Raw genomic sequence first — 26,775 nt, 5'->3', positions numbered from 1 at the left:
AGGACGATCGTGTCGACCGGGATCGCATCTTCATCGGTGAGTTTTGGTCCGAGTTCTTCAGATTGCAAGGGACTCAAATCAACCCGAGTTCAGCTTATCACCCCGAGACGGATGGCCAAACCGAGGTGGTGAATCGCGGACTGGAGCAATACTTGCGATGCTTTGTGGCGGAACGACCAAAGGATTGGGTCAAATTCCTTCCATGGGCTGAGTGGTCATACAATACTGCTCATCACTCTAGCATCGGCATGACCCCCTTTGAGGCGGTTTATGGGCGCACTCCCCCTGTCTTGCGTGCCTATGATAGACTCGCGGCAGCGGATAGGACCGAGCTTGACTTGGAGTTTGCTGATCGAGATGAAACATTGAGACTGCTCAAGACTCACCTAGCCACAGCCCAAAACCACATGAAGCAAACTCATGACAAAGGCCGACGTGAGCGAGAATTTGAGGTGGATCAATTGGTGTTCGTTCAAGCTCAACCGTATCGACAATCCACATTGAGACCAATTTTGAACCAAAAGTTGGGTTACAAGTACTACGGTCCGTACCGAGTGCTACAACGAATCGGTCAGTAGCTTACCGGTTGGACCTACCTGAAGAAACCAGGATACATCCGGTCTTCCATGTATCAGCATTGAAGGCCCAGATCGGGCCTAACCATGTGGTGGGTTCGGCCTTACCCGAACTAATGGAGGAGGATGGTCCCACTGAACCGGTCCGAGTATTAGGCCGCAGGAGAAGACGCCATGGGATCATATTAGAGACTGAAGTGCTAATTGAGTGGCTGGGCAAATCTACTGACGAGTCTACCTGAGAGCTAGAGTCAGATATCATGGATCGCTTTCCAAACTTCAAACCTTGAGGACAAGGTTGCAGAAGCGTGGTGGATTGATACGATTCGGACTTCACCGACGTCGTCTCGAGCATGGATTCACTTTAGGAGTATTTTTATTTCATATTTTAGTGTTTAATTTCCATTAAAATAAGTTTTCTGTAAGTCGCGTTCGAACGCGGGTGGAGTGAGTTCGAACGCGGTTTGTGAACGGGGTTGTGAACGTGGTGAAGAGAATGTACTGTGCCGCGTTCGAACGCACTGTGAACGCCTGCATCGCGTTCGCAAATACCGATAGGCGCGTTCGATTGCGCGTTCGAACGCCTGCAGCGCGTTCGAACGCCTGCATCGCGTTCGCAAATCCAGAAGAGCGAACTTGGTGCGTTCGAACGCGGTCGGGCGTGTTCGAACGCGGTCGACGAAAATTGTGTTTTTAGGGTTAATTTGAGTTGTTGGTTAGCCTATAAAAGGATGTGGTAGGCAGCCAAATTGATATTGATTATTGAGATTGAGTTTTGCCTTGCCTCCTTCGTCTTCTTCGCTCTCGTTCTATCAATCCCCGGCGACGCCGCTTCTAACCTCCCTCGTCCGGCTAATCACCCTAGTCCCTTAAGAGTGGCCCTCTCCTCCCCCTTATTCTAATCTATCCAGCACTTGCCATAACCTTTCCATCAACCATAACCCATCCACCACCACTTTTTCACCGGTGCCACCTCATTAACGCCGGTCCTCCACCATCCATCATTACCTAGGATCACGTGCCTCCATCCACGGATCCAAAACAGACCATCCTGACGTTCGTCCACTAAACGGATGATATCTCGAGATCCCCAACTCCGATTCGCCTGAAACTTGATTTGTTGGAAAGATCTTTCCTGAGGCTACAACATATCCACATTTCACGTCGATCCGACTACAGAATATTTCGAGATCTTATTTCAAAGTTCCGTGCCAGATCTAGTCCAGATCTGAGAATCGGAAGAGATCGATCCATAGCCCTAAGGGAGAGATCGTATCCAGCTGGTATCAGAGCTCCATAGCCAGAGGTGTGATCGTATCACATTAGTGTAAGATGCTCTACATATATCATGTATGATATACCCTTGCAAAATATCTGTGTGATTATAGAATGTAACGATAATGATGACTATGACATACTTTATACACTTATAGACATTGCACCACTTCCATCTATCATTAGTAATCGGGTTCTAACTAGGCAGTGCCCTTACTTACTCAGCTAAGGGATAAGGGTAGAGTGTATCTTATATGACTATACTATTAGCGGACTACACTTGAGGTCGGGAGCCTGTGTGACATTCAGGTAATTATATTGTATAGTCAGGACTAGATTATGATGATAGAAGAACATGATTATGAGACGGGGATATATCTCTAGCGGTACCCGACGACGCAGGGTTAGGGCGTCCGTTGATGAGCCGAGGGCTCCCGATTCTCCCGCTGAGGGCGGTGATGATTTAGAGAGAGTGAGATATGGGCTTACGACCGGGGTCCTTAGTCTGATGACCACAGACAACCGGTCACATGTAGTGCCGCCATACACGTGTAGGTGGCATTACTGCTAGATGTGTATATATCCCCTTTCGATGTATGAGATGATGGATGGTTATGTGATGAATGATTTTTTTGAAAGTATTTACCCTGTGTGGTGAATAGCTCGGTGAGTTATGATAAATATGATTAATGCCTTGGTAGGCATGAGATGACTAAATTACTCTTTTATTGCTATGCATAACATGTAAATACTATGATTAAGATTTGTATGAATAAGAGATTGTATCAAGCTTTATATTTGTGTGGACTTATTCTGATATGTTTAAGAACTAGCATGTTCTAGCATAGTGACTGATGATCTTGATCGATTGCATTGATTTAGTAGCTCATGGTAAGTCATTTCTATACATTGGATATGCACATGTGATTTCATTATTTTAGATTGTATGCATCCTACTCGCTGGGTTGTGAGCTCACCACCTCTTGGTGGCATTATTTCAGAGCTAGGGACGTAGGTGCGGGTAGCGAAGAGTAGCTATCTTTCTATTTTAGTATGTCTATTAGTTGTATTGAGCCCCTACGAGGGCGTTATGATTGACGATGTATTTTGGACTTTAGTATTGTATTTTGGATGTGTATCTAGAAGACTTGTTGTGGCTTGTGGAACTTGTATCCGAACTCTTATGATTGAGTTTATTTATGGTGAATTTGTGCTGTTGTGTGCCTTGTGGAATCCTATTACTGATAGGTCATATGATGCACCGCGTGGGGGAATTTACCCACGCGGTTTACACATATATTTGGAGGTTTAGGTGTTTCAGTTTGCTCTTTTCTCATCACCTGAATGTTGTGCTCCATTAGCTCTACTATTCAGGCTTGGTGATATTAATTAGTTCCAATATAAAGATGGATGCCGAAGAGGGTGTTTGCTTGACTAATTAAGACCAAATGATAGAGCTTTGCTTTCACAAACTACTACACAGTGGACTTGTTGTCATGATAGAGGTAATTAAACTAAGAATTCCTCTCCAAGCTGTGTGTATTTGTCACCATATGTTCATTGCTGAAGAAGTACTACTAGTGGAAATCACCAATCTGAGAAGTTACTCTCTACCTTCCTGTGTTCTTGCTTTTCTTCATTTGTCTTCTCTTTCAATTTCAAAGATATTGAGTAATTAACATTCAGACTGGTATTACATTTTCTGTAAGCATCTCAAGACTTTTAACTAATCTTAATATGGTTTGAGTATATCCTCATGAAATGTAAAGGAAATAACAAAATATAAAAGAAGAAAACATGAACTTATCGGCAATTTATTTAATTGCTTAAAAAATTAAGAATCTATTTTCTTATTAATGAATTTGAAGGGCGAAAGACTCGGCAAAACACACAAAATGCTTATTCTTTCAGCCTTTTAAGTTGAAATAGATGTTAGAACTTATCAACTATTTATTTGATTGCTTACAAGTATTTTTTCTTCTGGAGAAATGATGAAATTAGCTTTGCCATAATTAAAAAGCTGATATAAACTTTTCAGGTACAAGTAGAATGGCTTTTAAATTCTATTTTTTTTTTTACCGCCAATGTGATGAGATGGAATGTGAATAGAGTTTAGAAAATATCCATTTCGGTCAAAGACTCCCATCCTCTCTCTCTCTCTCTCTCTCTCTCTCTCTCTCTCTCTCTCTGACGCCAAAATCCAAACCCATCACACCGCCGGCCTCCTCCCCGGCGCCGCGCCACCGACCACCGTCACCTTCTTCTCCCCCTCCCCTCTCTCTCTCTCTCTCTCTCTCTCTCTCTCTCTCTCTCTCTCTCTCTTCCCACTCCCCGGTAACTCCTTTCTTTCCCTCCCTCTCCCGGTAACTCCTTTCTTTCCCTCCCTCTCTTCTCTCTCGGTCTCGGTTAGGTTAGGGCCGCACCTCCCACTCTCTCCTCTCCTTCCTCTTTCCTCTCCTCGCTTCTCGGCTTGTTTACGAATTGACTGGGCTCTAGCTCGGGACAAGCGTAAGTGAGCCGTGCTCAGTCCAGGCTCGGCTCGCTTACAGCCTACCTCTCACATCTTCTCATCCATCCGCGATTCGAGTACACCCGGGTTCGATTCTAAGTCAAGGCTTCAAGCCAAATCATTTTAACCCCTCAAACCAAACCCCATCCTCTTCTCAAAATCAATCACAGAGCTATGCGTTGCGTGGCTTGCGCCACAATTCCTTCACGCGCTTCTACAGGGTAAATTCTTTCTCATAATTTAGTATAAGGTGATCGCTTCCCATTCCAATTCTTGGGCTGGCGCTATCTGCAGGATCTAGTTTTGTTTTGAGTGTTCATTTCTTTAAGAATGAATTTTTACTTTAGTTCTTGGTTCTGATTTTATTTGATTTTTTCTGTTCTTTCTGAAATTAAAAGCACTTCAAGTAGGGTTTATGTGAAGAACCATCGCAACTTTGCCTTCCCCAAGTTTGTCAGGTTGCAAAGGATTAAGACAGTGAGTGGAAATCTTTCTATGGAGTCTTCTTATTCAAGTATTGGTCATGAATCGTCCACAAGGGCAGAACATACCGTGGGCGAAAAAGATGGTGTGATCATTGTGGACCATGGATCTCGTCGTCAAGAATCCAATCTTATGCTGAGTAAGCCAAGTGTTCTGGGATTTTTATGCTTATTTCATTCAGGTTTGAGAGCGCCTCGAAGAATATTAAGCTGATGGGCTTATTTTGCTTTATGATTGCAGATGAGTATGTTGCTATGTTCAAATCCAGAACTGGTTACCGGATAGTTGAGCCTGCTCATATGGTAACTAACTAGCTGTTCAGTACTTTTATTGTTACTTTCCTAATATGAGTGTTTTTACTGACATGAAAAGCTTTACTGCCCCGCTGGGTATTAGTTTAGCTTTTACTATTTACTCATATATCATGTCTGATTGGGTGCCGCAAGTGATGCATCTTCCCAACTCGAATTTATTTCTAAGCCCATACGCTTCCTCCTCTCTTTTGATTGTCAGTTCATGTGTGGTGTTGAGTGATCCAACTCATATGTTATTTCTTTGCTTTCTTGCATTTCATGCATAATCTTGATTCTTTTATCTCTTCTCTAAACACAGAAAACCACCAACTGGAATATTCTTTTCTGAAATTTTCTATTTTCATTATAATAGAAGTTATCCTGTTCTGTGTTTCTCTATTTTCACACACATCCGTATATGACAACTACCATCTCGCTCTTGGATGCACTTCTTCAAGTCACAAAGAATTGGAGATGCCAAGTATTTATCAGTTATCACAGAACTGAGAAATTGACCCATGTGACATGGCCAAGGAAAGAAGTATGTTTGAGCTTGAGTATATTGGAACTTCAGCTTGATTTCCTCCTAACCTATTCAAGCATGAAATATTTGTTGCACCCTGAAACTAGATTTATGGCTCAACATCACAGTCTAACTTACACTTTGCTTGTTCCCAAGGATAGAATAACATGGTTTTATAACTTCTCATGTGGCCTGTTTGGGCTATGCTATGATCACGCCAGATTCTTATTGCTCAAACTCAAGCTGACGAATGGGTTGCAGTTGATACCTCTAATAACATGAGGCACAAGCTGTGTCAAATTTATGGAGCTTAAATTTTCATTTTTGATTCAATGTCCTCAAAATAAAAAAGAAATTATTCTTAGAAATCAATGTATGTATATGTGTTGGAGAATATCTTTTCTTTGCTGACCTTTTTTTGTCACTGTTTGAGATCAATTAGCTTATGGAGTGGTTACAGCATGTTGGCACAGTATGCATGAACTCTTTTCTCACGGTACCTGAAATTATCCAATGTCCTTGTGTAATCTCATGCCTTGTCGGTCTTCATGTACTAAGCTTGAACCTAGTTGTTGGTCTTATGCACCGTGCCCGCAACTTGTCGGCAAGGAGAGAATACAGATGATTCGAAGAAGTTGCTTTTATTTCGTTGCGCGGCGGAGGGGAGCTGAGGGGGAGATCTCGTTGTTCTTGTTGTGTAGGTGGCACATGCAAGTCGTTTTTACTAAACTTATTCAGCTAGCAAGAGAATTCATCTATGATTTATACATCATTTTATCCAGCTTCAGAAGCATGTATTTCTGGAGTAGCAAGTCCAGCACGCATGGCATGTATGTGTATGCAAGGTCAAATATTCAATACAGGGGCAACAAGTCCAGCATGGGCTGGCAGGTATGTGGATGCATTGTTACAAGGCTCTGTCAATGTTGATTTCCTATCAGCATGATAAGTATCAAGTGACATGCCTTGTGATGCTTGATATTGGTATCCTTGACCAACACATTTTGGCATGATAAAGGCAGGCCAGATCATGCTGTTTTGGCTTATTCCAAAACCTTGCTGGGCACAGTGGACTGTATATATTAGCCACCTATACTCCTCGTGCTGGCACACTTAAATCGTTGGAGGAGGATATGTACCTATGTTTATAGTGTAAGACGAACAAATAACTTGGATTCAAAATTCCTGATTTTAAAATTATGGGTAAAAAAATTGGTAAGTTGACTACTTCAGTGTGCATTCTATTATAAATATCATTTTGAAGTTAATCATCGTCTACTAGAACGTTGTTGTTTGGACTGGGTAAGCCGCAATATGTGCAAGGGTTTACTTATCACAACTCCATTTAAGTAAGCAACTATACGAGTTCACCGTAATCTGTAGAGTGTGACACAGTTACATGCTAGCCAAGTGCTACCACAAAATTTCCATAATGGGCTGATATGGGTAAAGGTAAGTACTCTGTTAATACAGATGATGATGTTTCAAGATAGTCAACTCTGTTGGTATATATAGACAATTGACATATTATACATTAACTGACCAGTTTAAGCATGCACAGTATGGGTACTACAAGTCATTATCTTTTTCAAGTGATTATTTGTCAGATGGGAATTAGTTGGTTTCTGTAAGATTAGTATCTTTTTCTCCAGTTTCTGCTGTCTTCTAATACAACTCTGAAGCAACTGGTAAATTGTCAGGAACCACTGTTTCTACTGCCATACATATTAAGTTGTCTTCGAGTAGAAAGCTTACTGAGGGAATGTTAGTGTTATAACTAACTTATGTTGCTAATCTTCTGCCTTAATCTTTGTTGCAAGCCCCAGTATAGGTATTCATAGCCTTTTCTCTTTCTTGTTGAACGTTTCTTTGCTATTGAATAGGGAACTAGCATGCTTTTTATGATGTCCTTGTACACCCAATGTATTCATCCTACTGAAAATGAGCTTTCTGGTCTCTCATTTCAAGATACTTCATCATTTAAGTTGGTTTCAGATCTCTTCTTTGAATTTGCTGAATGCTTATATATCCACCAAAAACTAGGAACTGGCTGCACCATCGATTAGGGATGCATTCAGGCAATGTGTACAAAAAGGAGCAAACCGCGTAATTGTTAGTCCATTTTTTCTCTTTCCTGGACGACATTGGCAGCAGGTGCATCAAAGACGAATCTTTTAAGACTCGATTTTCATTTATAAGTGAACAATTTCTCTGAAGACTTATTCTATGGTGTATGTTTCTCAGGACATCCCTGCTTTGGTAGCTGAGGCATCCAGGGAGCATCCAGGCATATCCTACATCATTACAGCACCTCTTGGCTTGCATGAGCTTATGGTGGTATGATACTATTTTCAACATATGTTAGGACTTAGGAGTAGATAATTGATCATAACTCACATCAATCTGTATTTCCATCTACTGGCAGTGACTACAGAAATTGCACTAATACTTAATATTCATGTAGTTTGGACTTTGGAGATGTTTGTGCCACCATGCCTTACTGAGTTACTGGTATTACACCTGGGGTATCTTTGTCTCTTTTTTTTCTCCGATGTGCCATAATAGTATCTAGCATGGGCTAGCATGGATTGCCATGTTGGTCGACATAGGTTGAAACATATTGTGCCAGTGGATTATCGGCACCAATTTAGCCACCTATGTCGGTGTGTGCTTTTAGAAATTGAGCATGTCTAGATCTAATTGGGAGTCTCTTTTATCCTTTTTAATACTTGTTTGTATTTTAGTACTTGATCTATATAAATTATCTTCAAATTTTAGAAATCAAAGGAAAATTTTGGTTATTCCCAAGTTATTTGCCCTAACTTAGAAGGTCCGTGAAAAATTAGGGAAAATTATGAGATTAAAATCTAATTACATTTGTTACAGTAATATCTAGTATTGAAGGAGTTTAGTTTAGGACTTAAAACCTAAGGTCTAGAAAAGTTTAAAGATTGTATTTTGGGCATATTAAAACTATTCAGTGTGCCAGAGACACATTGAGTCAGCATGACACATGCCAGCAATGTGTATCATGCTAAGCGAAGGTTGGTAATTAGCATGCCCCGTGCCACTGACATAACAGTTCTTGGCCTCTAGTATTTCTTCATTTTGTTTAAAATTTGCTCATGTCTATTTAGTTTTCTACAAAGAAATTATTTCTTTCCATTCCTAGTTGTCATGTCTACCGACTCAGTAGTCCTTCATTTTTCCTAAAGTTCTTTCGATATTAAAAGTAGCTAAGCTAATTTTTCCTTCCCTGGACTGATTTCTTTACTTGCACTCAGTCCAAAATGGTGCTACCCTATGACTCCAGGTTGTTGCCTATGTGCACCACATAACACCTTAAGAGCTAGAATGTGATGACAGGGAAAGAGTGGAGTATTGGTTACGATGTCAGCATAATCGAAGGGATTCCACGTTTTCCCGGTTGTCACCTTCATGAAGTTCATGGAGATGTAAGGTGTTGCATAGGGGCACAACATTGAAGGCTTGAAACCCTTCTTTTCTAGAGAAAAGGCCTTGGAACCATTATTATGAGGATCATTTTAGAAATCAACCATATCCAATTTTTGATTTATTATATATGGTTGGTGGCATAATCAGGTAGATGTCCTATAGACCGCATGATCCTGCCTATCCTCTAAATGAACCATTTGTAGGTACCATATAGGAAGACGTTTACTTGTGGATTAGCTAAAGGCCTAAACCTTTTATACTTTTAGAGAAGAAATTCCAGTGGCACAATAGTTCTATCATACATTATTTGGTCACATAATCAGCTGGATTTATGAAGGATTCCTGCCAATCTGATAAGCAAACCATTCATATAACTCCTCAAATTGAAAGCTTGGCTTATCTCATTTTAGCTTACGACACATTCAATCATGGGAGAATTGTCACTGATTTCATCTGATTAAGCCCAGATTATCTTTGTGATATCCAAATCATTCCATTGAAACAAAGGAAGTACTTAAGGCAGTTGACCTTCTATAAACTCATGAAACATGAAAAAGAACTTCTTAACATTCCCTCAGCAAGTGAGTTTTCATGATCTTCGTTTTAAACTTAAGATGTTATGCAGGATGTGATGAATGATCGCATAAAACATTGTTTGAGCCATGTAGCTGGTGATGCTAATGAATGTAGTGTATGTGCCGGAACGGGAAAATGTCGCCTATACTGATCACCAGAAAGTAATTGGAAGAAGATAAAAGCTGAAGTAACTGGAGGGTCAAATTATGATTGACAGATGATATGCAAGGAGATAGTGGGCAATGTGCCATATCAGCATAGTGTGCAATGTGCCATATCAGTTGCATCCATTACAAGGTTAAACCTTAATTCGCCTTGCTGTCATCAGTCAAGTGATTTGGGAAGGGACAATTTGGTTGATGTGATTCCCAGCCAAGAGGTTAGCTGGAAAGTGATTGAGGTCTCCCATGTTTGGAGGAAATGAATGAGATTTCTAACCTTGCCCTGCTATTTTCTTTGTATAAATCATCACTTTTGAACTGAAGTAGTTTTCTCATGATGCACTGATCAAATGTGAATGGCCTCTACCACTATCTAGGCCCATGATATGCTTACCAATTAATTTTTTCACGTCATCCTATTAATATGAAAAGTATAGGACATTAAATTGCTTTCTTTAGTCAGTTATGTGTTGTGCCTTTGAATCGAACTGCTCATCAAATCATCAAGCATGCACCAACTTAGTTGACACAATTAAGAACTTATGTCAGAAGATTAATCTCATGTGGAAGAAAATTGTGTTCTTGAAGTAGGAAATTAACAGTGTCTCAGTTAAACAGGTGTTGGATTCAAACTGAAGAATACTTATACAACATGCGCTAGAATGTCTGATGTTTCTAGATAAAATGTTGAATTTAGAGAGCTTGATATCATTTCTAGGAAACGATATTATTAATCTGACATTGTTACTTTTAACTCTTGAATAATTGGCAACTATTCCGCATCCAAAACAAGGTATTTACTATCTAACATCTGACAACCAGAGCTAGAAGGGACACCACTACTAATTAAGCAAATGAGGAAGAACATCTTCACCGTAATCTTTGCAACGTAACTCGACAGAAGAACTGCTCCCTAGACAAATCTCTCACTCTCCTCAAGTACTCACCCAACGACACACACCCCTCCCTCACCGACCGATCCAACGCGTAGATCGTGTCCTCCACCGCCAAGTCCGCCGCCGCGCTCTCCATCACCTGCCTCGTTATCGTGTCGCCGGCGTCGAACACATCCCCGATGTCCGGCGCCATCGCATCTCTCGGCCTTCTCTGTGATCTCCACAACCAGGTTTCAACCACGTCGGTATCCATCCTTACCATCTGTAGCTTTTGCTCCAACTCCATCATCTCCTTCTCTAGCTCTCTCATTCCAAGATTTATAATCTCTTCTCTTTGCTTCAATAACGCCTGCATGTAGTTGAAATAGTGACAAAAACTATATTTGTGTCCATTTTTATTTTGAATACAAATATGGATCCAAATTTACGACATAAATAGTCTCTTTCTATATATGTGAAAATAATATTTCAGATTCATATATTAAAGTAGCTACTATTTTACTATATTCATGATACTTTCATCCCTACCTGTAATGTTAGTAGGCTCTCGGTGTTCGTCTCGCCTTGGCGGAGATGTCGGTGCACGGCGGCGACGATCTCGGCGATGATATCATCCTTCGGAGTGCTGTAGAAGGGAGGGTGAAGAGTGAAGAGAACGGGGAGAGATCTCACGAGCTCGACGAGATTGGAGTTGGGGAAGAGCCAAGAACGAAGGTACGGAACGGAGACTACGCCGGAACGGTCGACGTAGGGATGGCGGGAAGCGAAGAGCGAGCCGGGGGACGAGAGGAAGACGATGGGAGGGAGGTAAGGGTAGGCTTCGATGAGCCATATGGATATTTTAGGAAGGCGGTGGGATTGGTCGTTTGGGGTCGGAACGAAGCCCTCGACGCGGAGGAGGACGGCGGAGCTGCCGTCGTTGTGGGTGAAGAGGGAGGCGGTGGCGGAGAAGGAGGGGAAGGCGTCGGAGAGGGCGAGGAGGTGGCGGTGGATCGCCCAAAGGGCGGCCTCTTCGTACGGGAGAGGAGACGGGAGATTTAAGCGGTTGGCGGTCACGAGATCGTTCGCCAGCGCCGACATGGCCGGCGACGGCGCCATTGGTCAATACGTCTTATTGTCACTCTGGAATATAGTTTTTCTTCTCTTTTTTGGAGGTGCTTGGAGGAGGAGGGGAGAGGATTTCTACTGGTTTTAAAGAGGTGCATTGTTTAGTTTCTTGAAAGTCAACTGGAGATTAAATTTTATGCGAGAAACTTCGTAGCTTATTTATGACACACATTGTTTCCGTGTTGCTGGAGTAACATTAGCTTTAAGACAGATTCAATTTGGTACATAACAGTTAAATAAAAGTTAAATAAATCATCATATAATGATGAACATATGGCATATGAATTTTTTTTTCTTTTTTTTTAACGAATAATTTAGACAACAAAACTTTCAAGTAACTCACATTGGTTTGATGGCGACATTTGTACCTCAATTCCAACCTTTTTCGTATCTATATATACATATCTATGTAGTTTAAAAAAATGGATAAATAATTAAATAAGAATATAGTAGAGCTTAGGGTTATTCATGTCTACGGACCCTATAATGACTAGGATGTATCTATTAAGTTTATGTTGATCCATTCAATCCTTCTCGGATCAGAGTTTGATTTTTAAGTTTCATTTCATTGTTGGGTCAAGTTGTTTTACTTTAGACTTGATTTAGGTTTAGATTGAGTCTATTAGAGTCGTATTAGGTTTAATTTTGAATTATTTATAATAAAATGTATAACTCAAGTGTACAGTGTAAACTAGTCATGAAAGAATTTCAATTCTTTTTTTAAGAAAATCAAATCCTACTTGTACAGAATATTATTATTAATCTTGAAATAAATAAGAGACAATAAAAGTTGTTGCTACTTACTCGAGTTAATGGGATCTACGTGATGAAGTCCATCCAAAATATATATATATATATATATATATATATATATATATCAGAAGCATTATGTTTCCTGTAAAGTGTGGGAAAATAGGGAGTGAAACCTATTAGGTTTTGTAATCAACAAATTAGTGACTAAACAAAATTAGTTATGTGTATTTTATCTAATTTTTACTGTATGAACTATGACATAATGTTCTATGAATTTTGAAAGATAAATATAATTGGCGCGGCAAAAATTAAAGTTCATTTAAAGCATGTTCGAAGTTCATTCGAATTGTTTGAAGAAACTTGCCCAAGAGCTCCAAAAGGTATTCAAGAGAAGAAGCTGAGTAGTTTATTTAAAGTTCTTCGAACAAACTTTAATTGTCCAAAGTTTATTCAAAATTGTTCGAGTAAGACTTACTTAAGAGCTCTAAAAGATAAAGTCGAGTAGTTTGTTCGATGTTATTTGAAGTTGTTTGAACAAAATTTACCCACGAGCTTTAGAAGTCACTCGAAGTAACTTTTAATGCGGCCTTGTTCGAACTTGTTCGAATATGTTAGAAATCTTTTTTATTTTATTGTAGATTAGAGTTTGAGAAAGCCTATTTTTTGGGGGGCTACAAACGAGGGAGTCTTAAGAAAATAAGCACCACTCTTAGAGGTCGAAAAATCTCCTTAGAGATTATTCAAAAGAGGAGTTGGAGAGATTATGTCTTATCTTATTGGAGTTCTACTATATTTAAAGATTTCATTAGATATAACTGCAAGCCTACAACCTTAAAGGTCACTAAGGTTGGGTACCAAGTATAGAAAGTAGCGCATTGAGATGGAGTCAAAAAAAGCACTCTCAAAAAAATTATAAGAAATAACAATCGGTTTGTAAGTATTTTGTAGTGCTTGATTTGATTTTATAGAAAAGATTCATGGTTTTTATACCCTTGATTGATAAGGAGTTTTTTCACATTAAAATGTCTAATTATGTCCTTGTATTTCATATTTTGGTAGTTTCTTATCATTCATTCTAAGTGTAATAGATTTTTTTTAGAGGTAATTAAATATTTTCAAACCCTCTAATGTGAATCTGGGTTATCTCTTTTTTTTTTTTTTTCTGTTCTTCTCACTTTTTATTATTTTTTGATGTTCAACACTATAGCACCATCATGTCAAGTATATAGATCATACTGCTGGGTGTAAATCTCAAGATACTTAGAACTTAACAAGCATTAGATGTGTGGATTTTGAAACAGATCTTAAGGAATTAATCAGAAACGGATAATGTTTACACTAGGATAACTATTCTGACTTCTTTGTTATATTGTTTGTTACTCTACTGCTATCTATTTTCTTATTGCCGAATTTTGTTTTCCTTCTATCTATACATCTTATAATTTATATTTCATATACTTTTAGGTTATTTTCTTTACATATTAGAGTTTTATTGCATATTTATTTGTGTGTGCATTTGATTCATACACATTAGGTCCGACTCCTAGGTTGTTTTACATCAGAGTTTATTTGTGTATATAAATTGGTAGTCGACTATGGGGGTGTAAAGATAGATGTATATGTTATGTCCATATTTTTTTTATATATATTGAAAGTGTGAGGGATACTTTTAGTTTCAAGTGAGATAAAAAAGAAAATGGTTACAGTTGCTTCTGCACTTAAGTGTGTTGAAGTGGCATATCTCAAAGCTGCATACTACGAATCTCCTAATGCAAGCCTTTAGGTGATTTTGGTATAATCGATGGACTCTATCATTAATGTGCATATATTCCTTTCTATGCTCATCGATTGCTCAGTCTTTCAAGACTCATGTTGTTTTATCTGTAGTGTAGGCGCGGTTGGCTAAGTTGAGAATTATTTTGAGAGCTTTGTTCTATCTTTTTCTTTTTTTGTGCAAGAGTGTTTGTGTAACACAGATCAAAAAAATATTTCCGCACATGACGAGCACATGCGTTACCCTAGCTAACCCCTTTTCCCTTATCATTATTTCTTATTAGCCGTTCACTCTCCCTCTCCACTCCACCTTCACTCCCTCCCTCTTTCATCTCTAGTGCCACCAACACCAGAACCGACAAAGCCCCAGCACCGAAGCTGAACTAGAATCCAAGCCCTCCAAAAACCTCTTAGGTTAACTCCTAACTGTCTTTAATGTTATTTAACTCATTTTCATTTTACTAAGGAATAGTAGTAGAAATCCTACCTTCTCCACTTCATCCTCTCTGATGGGTAGTTGTACTTGGGAATGTCTATCGCCCTTCTTTTGAAGGTACTTATATGGTTTTCTAGCACTCTACATCTCGAGTAAGGGTGGCAAAAATTGACCCGACGTGATAACCCGACACGATAACCCGACACGATAACTTGACTACTAATCGGGTTTGGATTTAGTCTAATCGGATTCGGGTCATAAACATGTCAACTTGTCTAACCCGATTATTAATTAGGTCGTGTTTGGGTTTATTCCTCTGACCTGCTTAACCAGTTTAAGTAAACGGGTCAGGTTGGGTCAACCCGCCAACCGGCCACACACACACATGATATATATATATATATATATATATATTCTAACTTTTAAGATTTTCTAACCCTAAGGTCTCTAACCGGCTAACTCAAAAGAGGCGTTGTCGCCCCCTTCCCTTACTCCCTTCCCTTACCCATGCCCGTAGCCCAATCACACTTTGTTGTCGTCCCTTCCCTCCTCACTCCTCATCTCCTTAAAGAGGCCAAGACCACTAAGTTGATGCTCCTTACCCATGCTCGAATCCCAATCACACTGCGTCGTTGCCCCTTACCCCTCATTCCTCACGCCGTCACCCCTTACCCAAGAGGCCAAGATCACCTCCCTTCCTAGCTCTCCTCACCATCCCCATGGTGACTCGCTCCTCATTGGCGGCTCAACCCCAAGGCATCGATCCGGCCCCCACCTCTTGGGTTCGACTACAAGTCGGCAATCCTCGACGATACCCGCTCCACCATGGAGGCGACACATCCAGAGCTGATGGATCTAGTGGACGGCGACACCCTGGTGCTCGTCGATAAGTAGCAGTTCGGCCTCGTCCCGATCTGGTGGCATGAGTTCGTTGAGCAGGAAGCCATCATCGCATCTCTCGGAGGAGTCAATAGCCAGCGTAAGCCGCGTCGTGCGCATCGTCCGGCCGAACAATGTTGTTGTCAAGCTCTGCAGGAGCAGGCGAACAATTGATCCATTATTCTTTTTCTTTGATTAGAATTGGTAGATTCTATTGCTTATTACGGACTAAAATTTGAAGTAGAATTATTGGGCATACAATTTAAGTTACTTCACTTTCTATTCTATGATGAGTTATTTTCCTTAATTATTCTTTAAGTAATGTTAAAGATGTGATATTATTATGTTAGATCAGTAACATGATAAATCAGTAAATATTAAATTTTATATATGATTTATATTAAACGGGTTAGACGGGTTGTGTTAATGTGTTGGGTTTACACGATCTGTTTAAGTATACGGGTTAGATGGGTCGTGTTAGCGTGTTGTGTTAATCTGACCCATTTATTAAATGGGTTAAGTGGGTCGAGTCATGTTATTGGTTTATTAATCGGGTCGTGTTCGTATTTATCAAATGCAACTCATTTATTAATTGGGTCATGTTCGTGTCAAGGTAAAGTTGACTTGACCTGATTGCCTAGATTTGGGGCTATGAGAGATTTCTTTTCTTCCTTCGCCGACGAGCTCGAACCATTCTTTTTCCCTTCTTCTCTCTTTCCGACCAACCACACACTCTCGGGTGATGATTGCCAGTTGCCGGCCTCGAGGCTTGACTGTCGGCAACAATGGTTGCCGGTAGTAGCCCCTCCAACCTCCCTCCTTTATTTCCTTCCCTTTGAAGGAGACGATGAGGAAGGGTGCGGGTTTAGACCACAACCCACAACCCACAAACCCCCTCCCCTTCACTTCTGCTAGATTGAGCTCAAGCACGATCCAACACTCCCTTAGGCAACTAGCAGTGGGCTAAACTTGACCTAAAGCCCAGCCTAGGCCCATGGGTTATGTTTTGGCCTGATAAGCTTTATTCTTTATTCTTTGTCTTATACCAACCATCTTTCAAAGAATTATTTCGTATTATGTAAATGGTGTAAATTTTAGGACAATATGGAACTTAATTTTAAAGACGACTCATGCGACTAGGTGGGATTTAGATTCTATCCCTGATAACTCATTTTGTAAGCATGGTAGAATTAATGTAGAGATCGAGTCAATCTATTTGGACCTAGAGAGCCAAACCTAAATTATGTAATAAGACAACTAGTTTAATTAATTTGTCATTCTTACATATTGCTTTACTTGCATGAATTATTAGGCACAATACCATGTAAGGAGGATCTTAGGATTTAGGAGGAGCCCGGTTAGTTTAGAGGAGCTAGAGTATTTTGCATACCTTCAAGCAAATATAGAGTATTACTTATACTACTAGTATCATATGTTTGAAGTTGTTAACTTGAGTGACATTCAGGTAATTACACTACCTTGTTAGAAACTAAATTATGATGATAGTAGGAATACGATTGTGAGGTAAGAATATGCCTCTAATGGTACCCCATGACACAAGGTCAAGATGTCTATTAATGAGATGCATGCTCTGATTTATTTTATTGTGTGCAATGATGATAGTAGAGATGGAGATAAGGGTTTATGACTGGATCCTAATCTAACAACCATAGACAATCAATCATAGGCAGCGTCACTAAGTATGTACGTGTATTACCACTATATATATGTCACTTCTCGATGCATGAGATAATTAGTGAGAATGTATTTGCGATATGATAGATAATTCTATGAGCGTATATAGATTATATAGTGGATAATTCAATGAGCATATACTGATAATTCATGACTAAGACTCTTTGGGAGTAAGTTGAAATATGATTCTTTATGTCTCAGTGTAAACATAATTAAAACTAGTATTTGAGACTCTATGTGAACATATGAATTATAATGATTGAGATTATGTCTAAGAGATATGTATCATAAGCCTATATTGTGTAAGTTTGTCTTGATTTAATAGGGATTTGGCATGAACAAAGATAATATTATACATTATCTATATCTTGTAACTATAAAGGAATTCATTGTAAGTCATTTCAGATATGCTTATTTTAATTATTGGTAATCATGAGCATGCATTGGAGCATTAAATATGCATTTGTATTATTATAGACTGTATAATTTATACCCTCTAAGCCATGTGCTCACCATCTCTTGTGGAAATATTTTAAAGTTAGAGAGAGTGGACAGGTGTACGAGGAGTAGCTGCTTTCACTTGTGGAATTTATATTCGGACCTTTTTTTTTTTTTTGCTTGAGAACATCTATAGTATAGAATATTTTTTTTATACCTTGTAAAAATATTTTACTAATAGGTCATTTAAGCACCATGTGGGGATTAATTCACATGATAAACACACGTATTTGAAGGTTTATGTGTTTCAGTTTGTTTTTAATGCATTGTTATAATTATAGTTCGATCTGTAATACAGCCAAGTATGAGGCTTGTTCTTAGGGTTCCTACCCTATTTCCCCTCTTTTCTTTCTATCAAGTTGTAATTGGTTGATAAAATTAATGACATAATCAGTCTGATAATTGTTCTTCAAAATTGAAAAAAAGAAGTAAAGATTGATATGAAGTGCGGACATCTAGAGAAATTTTTACTAGGTTGAAAAAATGGAGGAGATTATGAGAGTAAGGAGCGCTTCGTGAGAAGAAAAGATAAGTATTTTGTGGAGAAAAAGTTTCTTTGTTCTTGACCAATGATGAGTATCGAATAGAAAAAAGAGAATGATTTTTTTTTTCTAATTCATGCGGTCCGTGGGAGCCAACTTTTTATTTATTTTTATTTCCTTCCCTCACATTTATTATTTGGCACATTTTGTCGCTCTTATTTATTATTTTATATAGATCAAAAAATTTTAGGGGGGGCATTATAATAAAAAAAAAGTTTATAAGTCTTCGCAAAAATCCGAATAAAATCCAGGGGTGTAAATGCAATCAATTCTAGAGCTTATTTTCGTACATTTAAAAGTAAATCCTTAATTCTGATCGTGGTTATAAATTGAATTAATATAATATTTCTTTTAACTTCATAAATCAAAATATAGATATCTTTTAGGTCAATTGTGGAACTCCCGAGTCCCGACTCACACGCATTAGGAATCGAATCTTGACCCGACTCATATACCTAACTAGCTAGACTGTACAAACTTCCAAGCAAACAGCAGTGCAAAGAATCCGCACCCATTCTGTTCAAACTATAGAGGAAACCGCCCAAACTACCCACACGAGCAGTTACCATTCTTCCAAAAGACACTTCTTTTACCTTCTCAATCCTACATTCCTACTCCTAATCAAGAAAAGCTCACAATGACGGACAACATGAACAACATGAACGCCATGAATCCTCTCACACTTCCATCACAAAACACTCACCGTTACTTCCTCCTCCCACCTCTCAATTCTGCCGAGATCGCTACCACCCAAGCCCATGACCCTTCCAATTCTCCAACCCTTCCACACCTCCAACACCACCAACAGCAGGATCAGCAGCAAACCCCAAAGCCGAGGCCTAGGAAGAAGCCGGACCCTGCGGCGGCGCCGAAGACCCTGCCACCTTGCTCGGAGTGCGGCAAGCGCTTCTTGTCGTGGAAGGCTCTCTTCGGCCACATGCGGTGCCATCCGGACCGCGAATGGCGCGGCATCAACCCTCCGCCCCACTGCCGCCGCCGGCCAGTCATTTCGTCGAACAGGTTGGAGTCGTCTCATGAGTTCACTGAGGAGGAGCACCAGGTTGCTGCTAGTCTCATCATGCTTGCAAACTGCCCTCCTAAGACTACTACTACTACTACTACTACTACTACTTCTACTACTACAAACAACTTGAAGGCTTTGAGCAATGGAGAGTACTGTGGTCATAAGTGTGATGTTTGTTACAAGGGGTTCTCTAGTGGACAGGCACTTGGGGGGCATAAGAGGTGCCATTGGGACAAAGGGGAGGAGAATGTTTTGGACCTCAATTTGCCACCACCTCTGGAGAGCAATGAGAGGGGGTCTAGCTCTTTGTTGGATTTGAGGATGGGCATTTGAAGGGTGTTTAATATTAACATGTGTATTATTATATATGTTTGGGGAGTTATTACATGCTACATTTGTCACTCTTTTGTTATTGTAATAACCAGTGCTCAGAATAGTTACAATTATGTAATGTCAAATAATGCAGTTTTTCATTTGTGCCCTTTAGAAATTATTTTAATTTTATTTTGCAGAGGAAAAAATGAAAAATTAAGGGTAAATTAGTTTTTAATCAGTGAGAGATATTATATAATTAATATAATTAAAGTATCATAGAAAATAAATAAGAGGACCTATGTAAAAATAAGCTATGGTGGAGAGACCCTAGGTTTAATTAACCCCTTCTATAATATATATTATATTGGCAAAAGAATGAAGTATAATGAACCAATTTTAACCTCACCCTAAGCGTTTGATAGAAAAGCTAACTCATCAAAGTCGGGTCTAATGCTCTGCGTCAATCCAACACTAGGCGTGCACCGTCCGATTACCGTCCAACAATTTGACGGCTGAGATCGCTTCTTCCCGCGCGTATCCCATATTCCCACCTCCATCAAGTTATATGATCTCTTGCTCGTCGCAAGGTAGGGGGAAAGAGCGAGAAGCGGGCAAACATGGGAAGGGAGGAGCGGAACACCGAGAGCGAGAACCCGGCGATCTCGCGATTGATCGAGCGGGCCACCAATTCGACGGCCCCCGAAGTCGACCCCCGCCTCCTCAAGGCCATCAAATCCACCGTCCGTTCCTCCGACGACGACCTCCGCCTCGCCGTCCATTCTCTCATGATCCAGATGAAGAAGCCACACTCTCAGGTCATACCTTGCCCTTCTAGTCAACCAAAATTTTGATCAATAACATAGTCTGTCGTAGTTTAATCGACTTCGTCTTTTGTGACGTCGGGAAGATTAGGGTTTGAGAAATCTTTTTGATTCTACTTTAATTTGGGAATTTAATGTTGAAAAGAAAATATCTTTTTCCTTTAACAGAGTATTTGAATCATATTTTAGGTGCGGTACCTTGCTGTTCTTGTAATCGATGAACTGTTCATGCGCTCGAAGCTCTTCAGATCCCTCTTTGTTTGCGATCTCGATCAGTTCTTGAGCTTGAGTGTTGGTTTCAGGCGAAACATGCCTCTCCCGCCTCCGTCCTCGATCGCGTCCAATCTGCGCAAGATGACCATCGAGCTGTTAGAGAAATGGAATGGCTCTTTTGGGATTCACTACAGGCAGCTGAGGTTGGGGTTCGACTACTTGAAGAACACTCTTAGGTTCCAGTTCCCAAATAGGATGGAGAATGCCGCCCGGTTGCAGCAGGAGAGGAGGGAAAGGGAGATGCGCACGCAGGAGATTCTGTTAAGTAAGTACGAAAATTTGAAGGAGAATTATTCATCCATCAAGGCCGAGATCCAATCGACTATCGAGGAAATAGCTGAATGTATGGAAATTATTAACGTCGAGCAAGAAGAGTTTACTCCTAACTATGAGGCAGAAGAATTCAAGTCCTTCACGTTGCAGCAACTGCGTCTTGATTCTTTGAAGGAGGGGAAGAAGGTTGTTGAAACAAGTGATAACAAGGCTGTTCTAGATACTCTGAGAGAGTTGCACAAGTTATTAGTCTCCAAGCATTTGCTATCTGTGCAGGATTGGATATCTCTTCTCATTAGGGTTGATCTCACTGACAACAAGTTCAGGGATAAGGCTTTGAAGGAGTTTATTGATGTACGCAATAAGATCCAATCGCTCAGGAATAGATGTGGTCAGCTTGGTTTTGTTCTTGATGATGTTCGTAAAAAGATGGAGGAGGAAGAGGAGGACTTGTGGGAAGAAGGTAAGGTAGAAGTTTATACTGCAGGGACTTTGGATGCCAACATAAGTATTGTGGAAAATGGCATAAACATTTCAAGTACCAGTAAGGGCAAGGATGTGGTACCCAGTGATGGAGAAAAGGCTTTAGATAGCAATGGTTCTGGTTCAAATTCTGAGAGGTCAAAGCTTTTGTCTGAAGCTCCCGTGATGACATGGGGACCATTCTTGGACAATTGGGGTGCAAACCGAGATGTGTTGGCTAACCAGAGGGGACTAGAGCTTGAGGGCCATTGGGGTAGAGTAGACTATGATGCAGTGATACCTGCAGAGAAGATTGCGGAGCTGAATGTTCATCGTACTGTATATAAAGAAGAGGCTGGTGAGATTCAACCTTGTCTTATGCCTTTGAAGAAAGGAGGGCTTTGTCAGAGAAGGGATCTGAGGGTTTGCCCTTTTCATGGGCCAATTGTTCCACGTGATGCTGAAGGAAACCCAATCAAGCAGAAAGAAGATAGTGCTGAAGAAACTCTAAAGGATTCTTCTACATTGACAACAGAGTCAAAGAATGAGTATCGTGATGCTGACAGATCTCTTGATTTGGGCACAGACGCAGTTGAGAAACTGGCAAAGCAGGCGATGAAGAATGTACGCCAAAGAGACAAAGACTTGAAATCACTAAAACGAGCAAAACTTGCAAAAGTTCGTGAGCACAATGAAGAAGTTTTGCGGAAAGCTGCTATTGCTTCAACATCATACTCTGATGCTTTTGGGCAACCTACAGAAACATCAGTTCAAAATGGAGTTGAAGTGAAGATAAAGAAGACAACTTTAGCATCAATGCTTAAAAAGAAAGTAACTGTGAAAGATAGAGTATCAAAGAGGCTTCTGAACTCCCGTGTAAGGGATTCTGCAATAACACAGCTTACGCAGGGGGATGATTTGAACTATAGAGAAGCATTCCCAAATCAGTGGTAAATGGCATAGTTGGCTTGTTTATGAAAAGGCATAAGAAACCTTCATGGCATGAGGCCTTTAGTAGAAGTTGTATTCTAAGTAAATTGGCATAAGCTGTTGAAAGCCTTTGTGCAGGTTTGGCTTGATAGATCTTATGTAGAAAGCATGAGAGTAATCACGTTTTTGATGCTCTTGGCATTATCTACTATGAAACGACTCATGCAATCATGGGAAACAACTGGCTGACCTGCTTGGTGAAGTAGGATGAACAAGAAGCTTAAATACACCAAAGTGGTGCATATTGTTCCTGTTGGAAGCATTTTCAAGGGCTGGCCTTCTAGTCTGCTTTCTCTATTTGTTTTGACTTACACATCACTCCCCTTCAAATTTCAGGTAACTGTTCGCCATGATTTGGTGATCACTCATCTGTTTCTTTTTTGAATTGTTCAATTTAATTATTTCAATTTTTGAATTTTCACGAACCCCTTTCTATTGCTGTCAGATATTACATAACTGCAAAGTTCAATTTTCAAGTACCTTCTGTATATTTGCTTGATCTTTCCTTTTCCCTTTTCTGATAGTGAAAGCTTCAATAATTTTAACTCAATTACTGTTTCTTCTTACAAGCCTCTCTTATTTGTCATTTTCTTTAATAATTATAGTTTAGCACTCAAGATTTTTGGATACTCTGATCATTTTGTTTGATACGGGCCAGTGAAGTGGTTTTCAGACCACTAAATGCATTTCCTAAAATTGACTTAAAAGTAAATCATGTGTTGTTTGTTCAGCCATCTTTTTGAGAAAAATTATTTGTTCAATTATTATCACCGGTTGTTTTGTCTTCCAATGGTTTAGTGCTCAAAATAATTTGCTTATGCAACTTTCACCTGGCAGGAGGATGCTAAAAGGTGCAGTTGCCCTTGTGTACACAAATTAGCAGGTAAATGCGGAGCTCTTAATATTTCTTTCATTAATTCAGATTAAACGTAATTTTTCCTTCTGCCAAACTTACAAGCATTATGATATTTCAGGTAAACATTATGTTGAAAGATGTATTTTTATAAGTTGGTTTGTGCTCCTGAGAGTTCGACAAAACAGTCATTAGGTTATACTATATAGTAAAATGTATTGATCATGTTAATAATGTACCAGTTTATGCTTCATACTTTATACTTTTCTTGGATGGTTTAGGTGTTAAAATACTAAGGGAATGACTAGCTTACTCAAGCTAGAGAAACGTCTTAACTAGCCTTAGCTGCAAGAATTAGCTTACTCAAGCTAGAGGAAGAGTCTCATTTCTGTGTGTTATCTGCTTTTGTTGGGATTAGTTGGATATGAAGTCGGGTGTGCAAACTGCCTTTCTGCTAGAAATACAAGTGAAATAGAAACACACTAATTTATTCTGGGATTCAAGCAAGGTGTAAGAAGCAAATACCTTCTTATCTGACTATTGTTTCATCAATATATATGACCAGTTGGAAAATCAAATAATTTAGACAAAGCTGAGGAGAAAACTTATATTCAGTACGAAAGAATGGGTCAATGAGAGAGGCACACATCCTTTGAGGGTTTAGATACTAGGAAGCAGCATCTAAGGACATATTATAATTAATTGTTTAATACAAAGTTCTAGTTTTGACTGAGTTTATTCGAAGGATCTTTGATTTGTGATAGAGAATTGAAACAACTGTGATTGATGCTGCAAGGAGGGCGATGTGGTCACATATAAGACTGGCAGCTTGACTTCTATTAATCTTTGATAGGAGATTACAAAGCAGCAGCAGTGCTGCAATAAGGACCTAATTTAGATCAAGAAATTATCGCTGATGCTGGTTATCAAGAGGAGAAAGGTTTAAATTTTATGACCCTGCTCAGTTGTCACTGTTTGCTGGTGGAAATTTTATTTTGATCATGACTAGTAGTTTATATGAGAGACTACAGTATGATTGACTATATGCATGCCTAATAATTTGCGGTGCTTTTATTGTCAAGATATATAAGGAACATCTTCATCATTGTTAGCAAAAGAGATAAGATATAGTAATATAGTAGTGATATTAGCAGCACAACAATTGATTTAAACAGGTTAAATTACATGAAATGTTAACAATAATCATACAAACAAGTCTTGGGTTTGGCAGTGGAGAGGAATGAAACTAGGCTATATTTGTCATTTAATTCAACACATACTTCAAGAAGCTCCTACTCATCTCTCTTTATGTCTATGCTTTATTAGCATAAGGTAGCACAAATTAAAGTGTAAATAAGATGAAAATTCTCTTAAGATTGTATCAGTTTAATGGAATCTGATCCCTCTAATGCAGGCTTAGTAATGCACTCAAGTCTGGAGGAGGCTAATTTGTGAAAACGAGAGCAAGCAGAATTGGTGTCAGTCAGGCTAAGATATCTAGTTTATTTTATGATAGCTTGGGGAAAGATACAAATGGACAATTCGTTCCCTTTTCATGAGTTGATGGTAAAATCTGATTCCCGTAGTTTTCCGCCATGAATTTCTCCTATGCTCTTGTAAAGTATCGGAAATGCTGCATTTGTTTGGGCTCCACCATTCATGTCAGGGTCATGTTTCAGGACAGGACGAGCAAAATTACTATACAAGTTGATGTGAAGATTTACATTTATACAATCTCTTGGATTGCCTTTTTTTTAATGCAATCATATTCATACATTATTGATTCCCTATGCCTTAGTACTCGTTTTGTTTCTTGTTTTTTTCAGTACTATTGATGAGCTGAACCTGATTGGAGTTGTATGACTTGCCATCTAAGATGCTCAATAAAAGATCGAGTTGATCAAAGACTAATAAAATTTTGCAGCCAAGGATTAGCATCCAGACATTTAGCATCCATCCATTTGTGGAATAAAAATTGGTTTTTTAAAAAAAAATAAGCTTTCTTATATTGGTATAATACAATTAGGCTCATACTAATACAGTAATTGATAATTTTCTTTTCTCATTTTATACCACCAAGTTAATTAAAAATTTTACATATTTGCCATTGAGAAAACATTTTACCAATTTTCAATACAATTTCACTATTTTTTATTATTTTAATATAGAATTTATATTACATTAAATATAATTATTATTTTTTAACTTGCGAAGAAGTATTAATTTTCTATCTCATAGTGCACGATGCCAAAGGCGCAAAGATTTTGGTACATAAGCCATGGTGACTCAAAGTTGTCAACACTCAAAGTTGTCAACAGGTGATTTTCATTGGCGAAGCCGTAAACACCAAAATTAGGTATTTAAAATCTAACATATTAATGTTTAATTAAATTTGTGGGGTGGGGAGGACTCACAGGCAACTTGTTTAGTGAGGGTAATTTACTCCAACGGTTCCGATGACCAACGATAATAAAGACGATTTCGGTGATAAAAGTATCAATTTTGGTGATAAAGGAAGAAAAAGAAAGCGAAGGGGAAGAAAGAGGAGAAGGAAGCTTTGATGCCTCTTTGAACCCAATGATAATTTACTTTGACGATTCCGACGACCAACGATAATGAGGATGACTTCGGTGATGAAGAAAGAAAAGGAAAGCGAAGGGGAAGAAAGAGGAGAAGGAAGCTTTGATGCCTCTTCAAACCTAATGATACACTTTCTCTTTTTTCCACTTGTTCGTATTACCTTCAACTTCAAATTGGAAGACTCTTATGCCGCTAAGGTATACTTAGAGAGAATGCCTTATCATTTCGTCCGTCCGGGGTGAGAATATCTGCATCCCCTCCCGAGGATATCCCACTACCCTTGTTCTCGGATCCTTGCACCGCCAATTGCACTAATGAGCCCAAACCCGATCTACGAGGGCATTGGGCCTATCGATGGACCGGATTCTTAGCCTGACAACCGTCTTGATCGCTAGAGCCTATTTTTCTCTGAATAGATCAAAATTTAACTATTGGTTAACTTTCTTGGCCTCATATGTATAATTATAATATTTATTAATATTATATATATAATTCTTGGCTCAGCTTGAATAGTTCTTGGCTTGTTTTAAGCTTTGGCAACTTGAACTCATTCTTAATCAATAGGCTTGTTTCAGCCTGGCTTAAAAATAACTTAGTTTTAGGCTTGGGCTCGGCTCAAGCTCAGTCTAGCTCAGTTTAAGTTCGACTAAAAAATAAGCCCAATTCAAGCTCAGGCTCAATACGATTTGAGTTGACTTGAGCCTAAACTCGAGTCACTACGCTCAAGCTCAGCTCATTTACACCCCTACCTATG

General features: G+C 39.3%; 3 protein-coding genes across 5 annotated transcripts; 2 read left to right on the top strand and 1 right to left on the bottom strand.

The window, feature by feature from the left end:
* The first annotated feature begins 3,953 nt into the window (after positions 1-3,953).
* On the top strand, positions 3,954-10,252 carry LOC140782249 (sirohydrochlorin ferrochelatase, chloroplastic). Of its 2 annotated transcripts, XM_073128722.1 has the most exons (7): positions 3,982-4,580; positions 4,758-4,981; positions 5,083-5,144; positions 6,217-6,549; positions 7,702-7,812; positions 7,903-7,995; positions 9,740-10,252. In XM_073128722.1, the coding sequence occupies exons 1-7, from the start codon at positions 4,534-4,536 to the stop codon at positions 9,839-9,841; spliced, it is 972 nt and encodes a 323-aa protein (XP_072984823.1). In that variant the 5' UTR covers positions 3,982-4,533; the 3' UTR covers positions 9,842-10,252. The 2 variants fall into 2 exon arrangements, with proteins under 2 accessions (XP_072984824.1, XP_072984823.1); XM_073128723.1 differs by lacking the exon at positions 6,217-6,549 and having other exon boundaries at positions 3,954-4,580.
* A 225-nt stretch (positions 10,253-10,477) lies between these two features.
* LOC140782251 (protein ELC-like) lies at positions 10,478-12,106 on the bottom strand. The gene is made up of 2 exons (XM_073128724.1): positions 11,276-12,106; positions 10,478-11,096 (listed from the first exon to the last, which is right to left on the bottom strand). The coding sequence occupies exons 1-2, from the start codon at positions 11,843-11,845 to the stop codon at positions 10,722-10,724; spliced, it is 945 nt and encodes a 314-aa protein (XP_072984825.1). The 5' UTR covers positions 11,846-12,106; the 3' UTR covers positions 10,478-10,721.
* An 8,244-nt stretch (positions 12,107-20,350) lies between these two features.
* LOC140782594 (UV-stimulated scaffold protein A homolog) lies at positions 20,351-25,231 on the top strand. 2 transcript variants are annotated; one of them, XM_073129249.1, is made up of 4 exons: positions 20,351-20,584; positions 20,780-22,924; positions 23,426-23,471; positions 24,856-25,231. In XM_073129249.1, the coding sequence occupies exons 1-2, from the start codon at positions 20,387-20,389 to the stop codon at positions 22,550-22,552; spliced, it is 1,971 nt and encodes a 656-aa protein (XP_072985350.1). In that variant the 5' UTR covers positions 20,351-20,386; the 3' UTR covers positions 22,553-22,924; positions 23,426-23,471; positions 24,856-25,231. The 2 variants fall into 2 exon arrangements, with proteins under 2 accessions (XP_072985350.1, XP_072985351.1); XM_073129250.1 differs by having other exon boundaries at positions 20,454-20,584; positions 20,893-22,924.
* Positions 25,232-26,775: the final 1,544 nt, after the last annotated feature.

This window comes from Typha latifolia, chromosome 2 (assembly GCF_019914945.1).
Source record: "Typha latifolia isolate L0001 chromosome 2, TyphaL0001v2, whole genome shotgun sequence".
NCBI classification, from domain to species: domain Eukaryota; kingdom Viridiplantae; phylum Streptophyta; class Magnoliopsida; order Poales; family Typhaceae; genus Typha; species Typha latifolia.
This window is presented reverse-complemented; position numbering and strand designations above follow the sequence as displayed.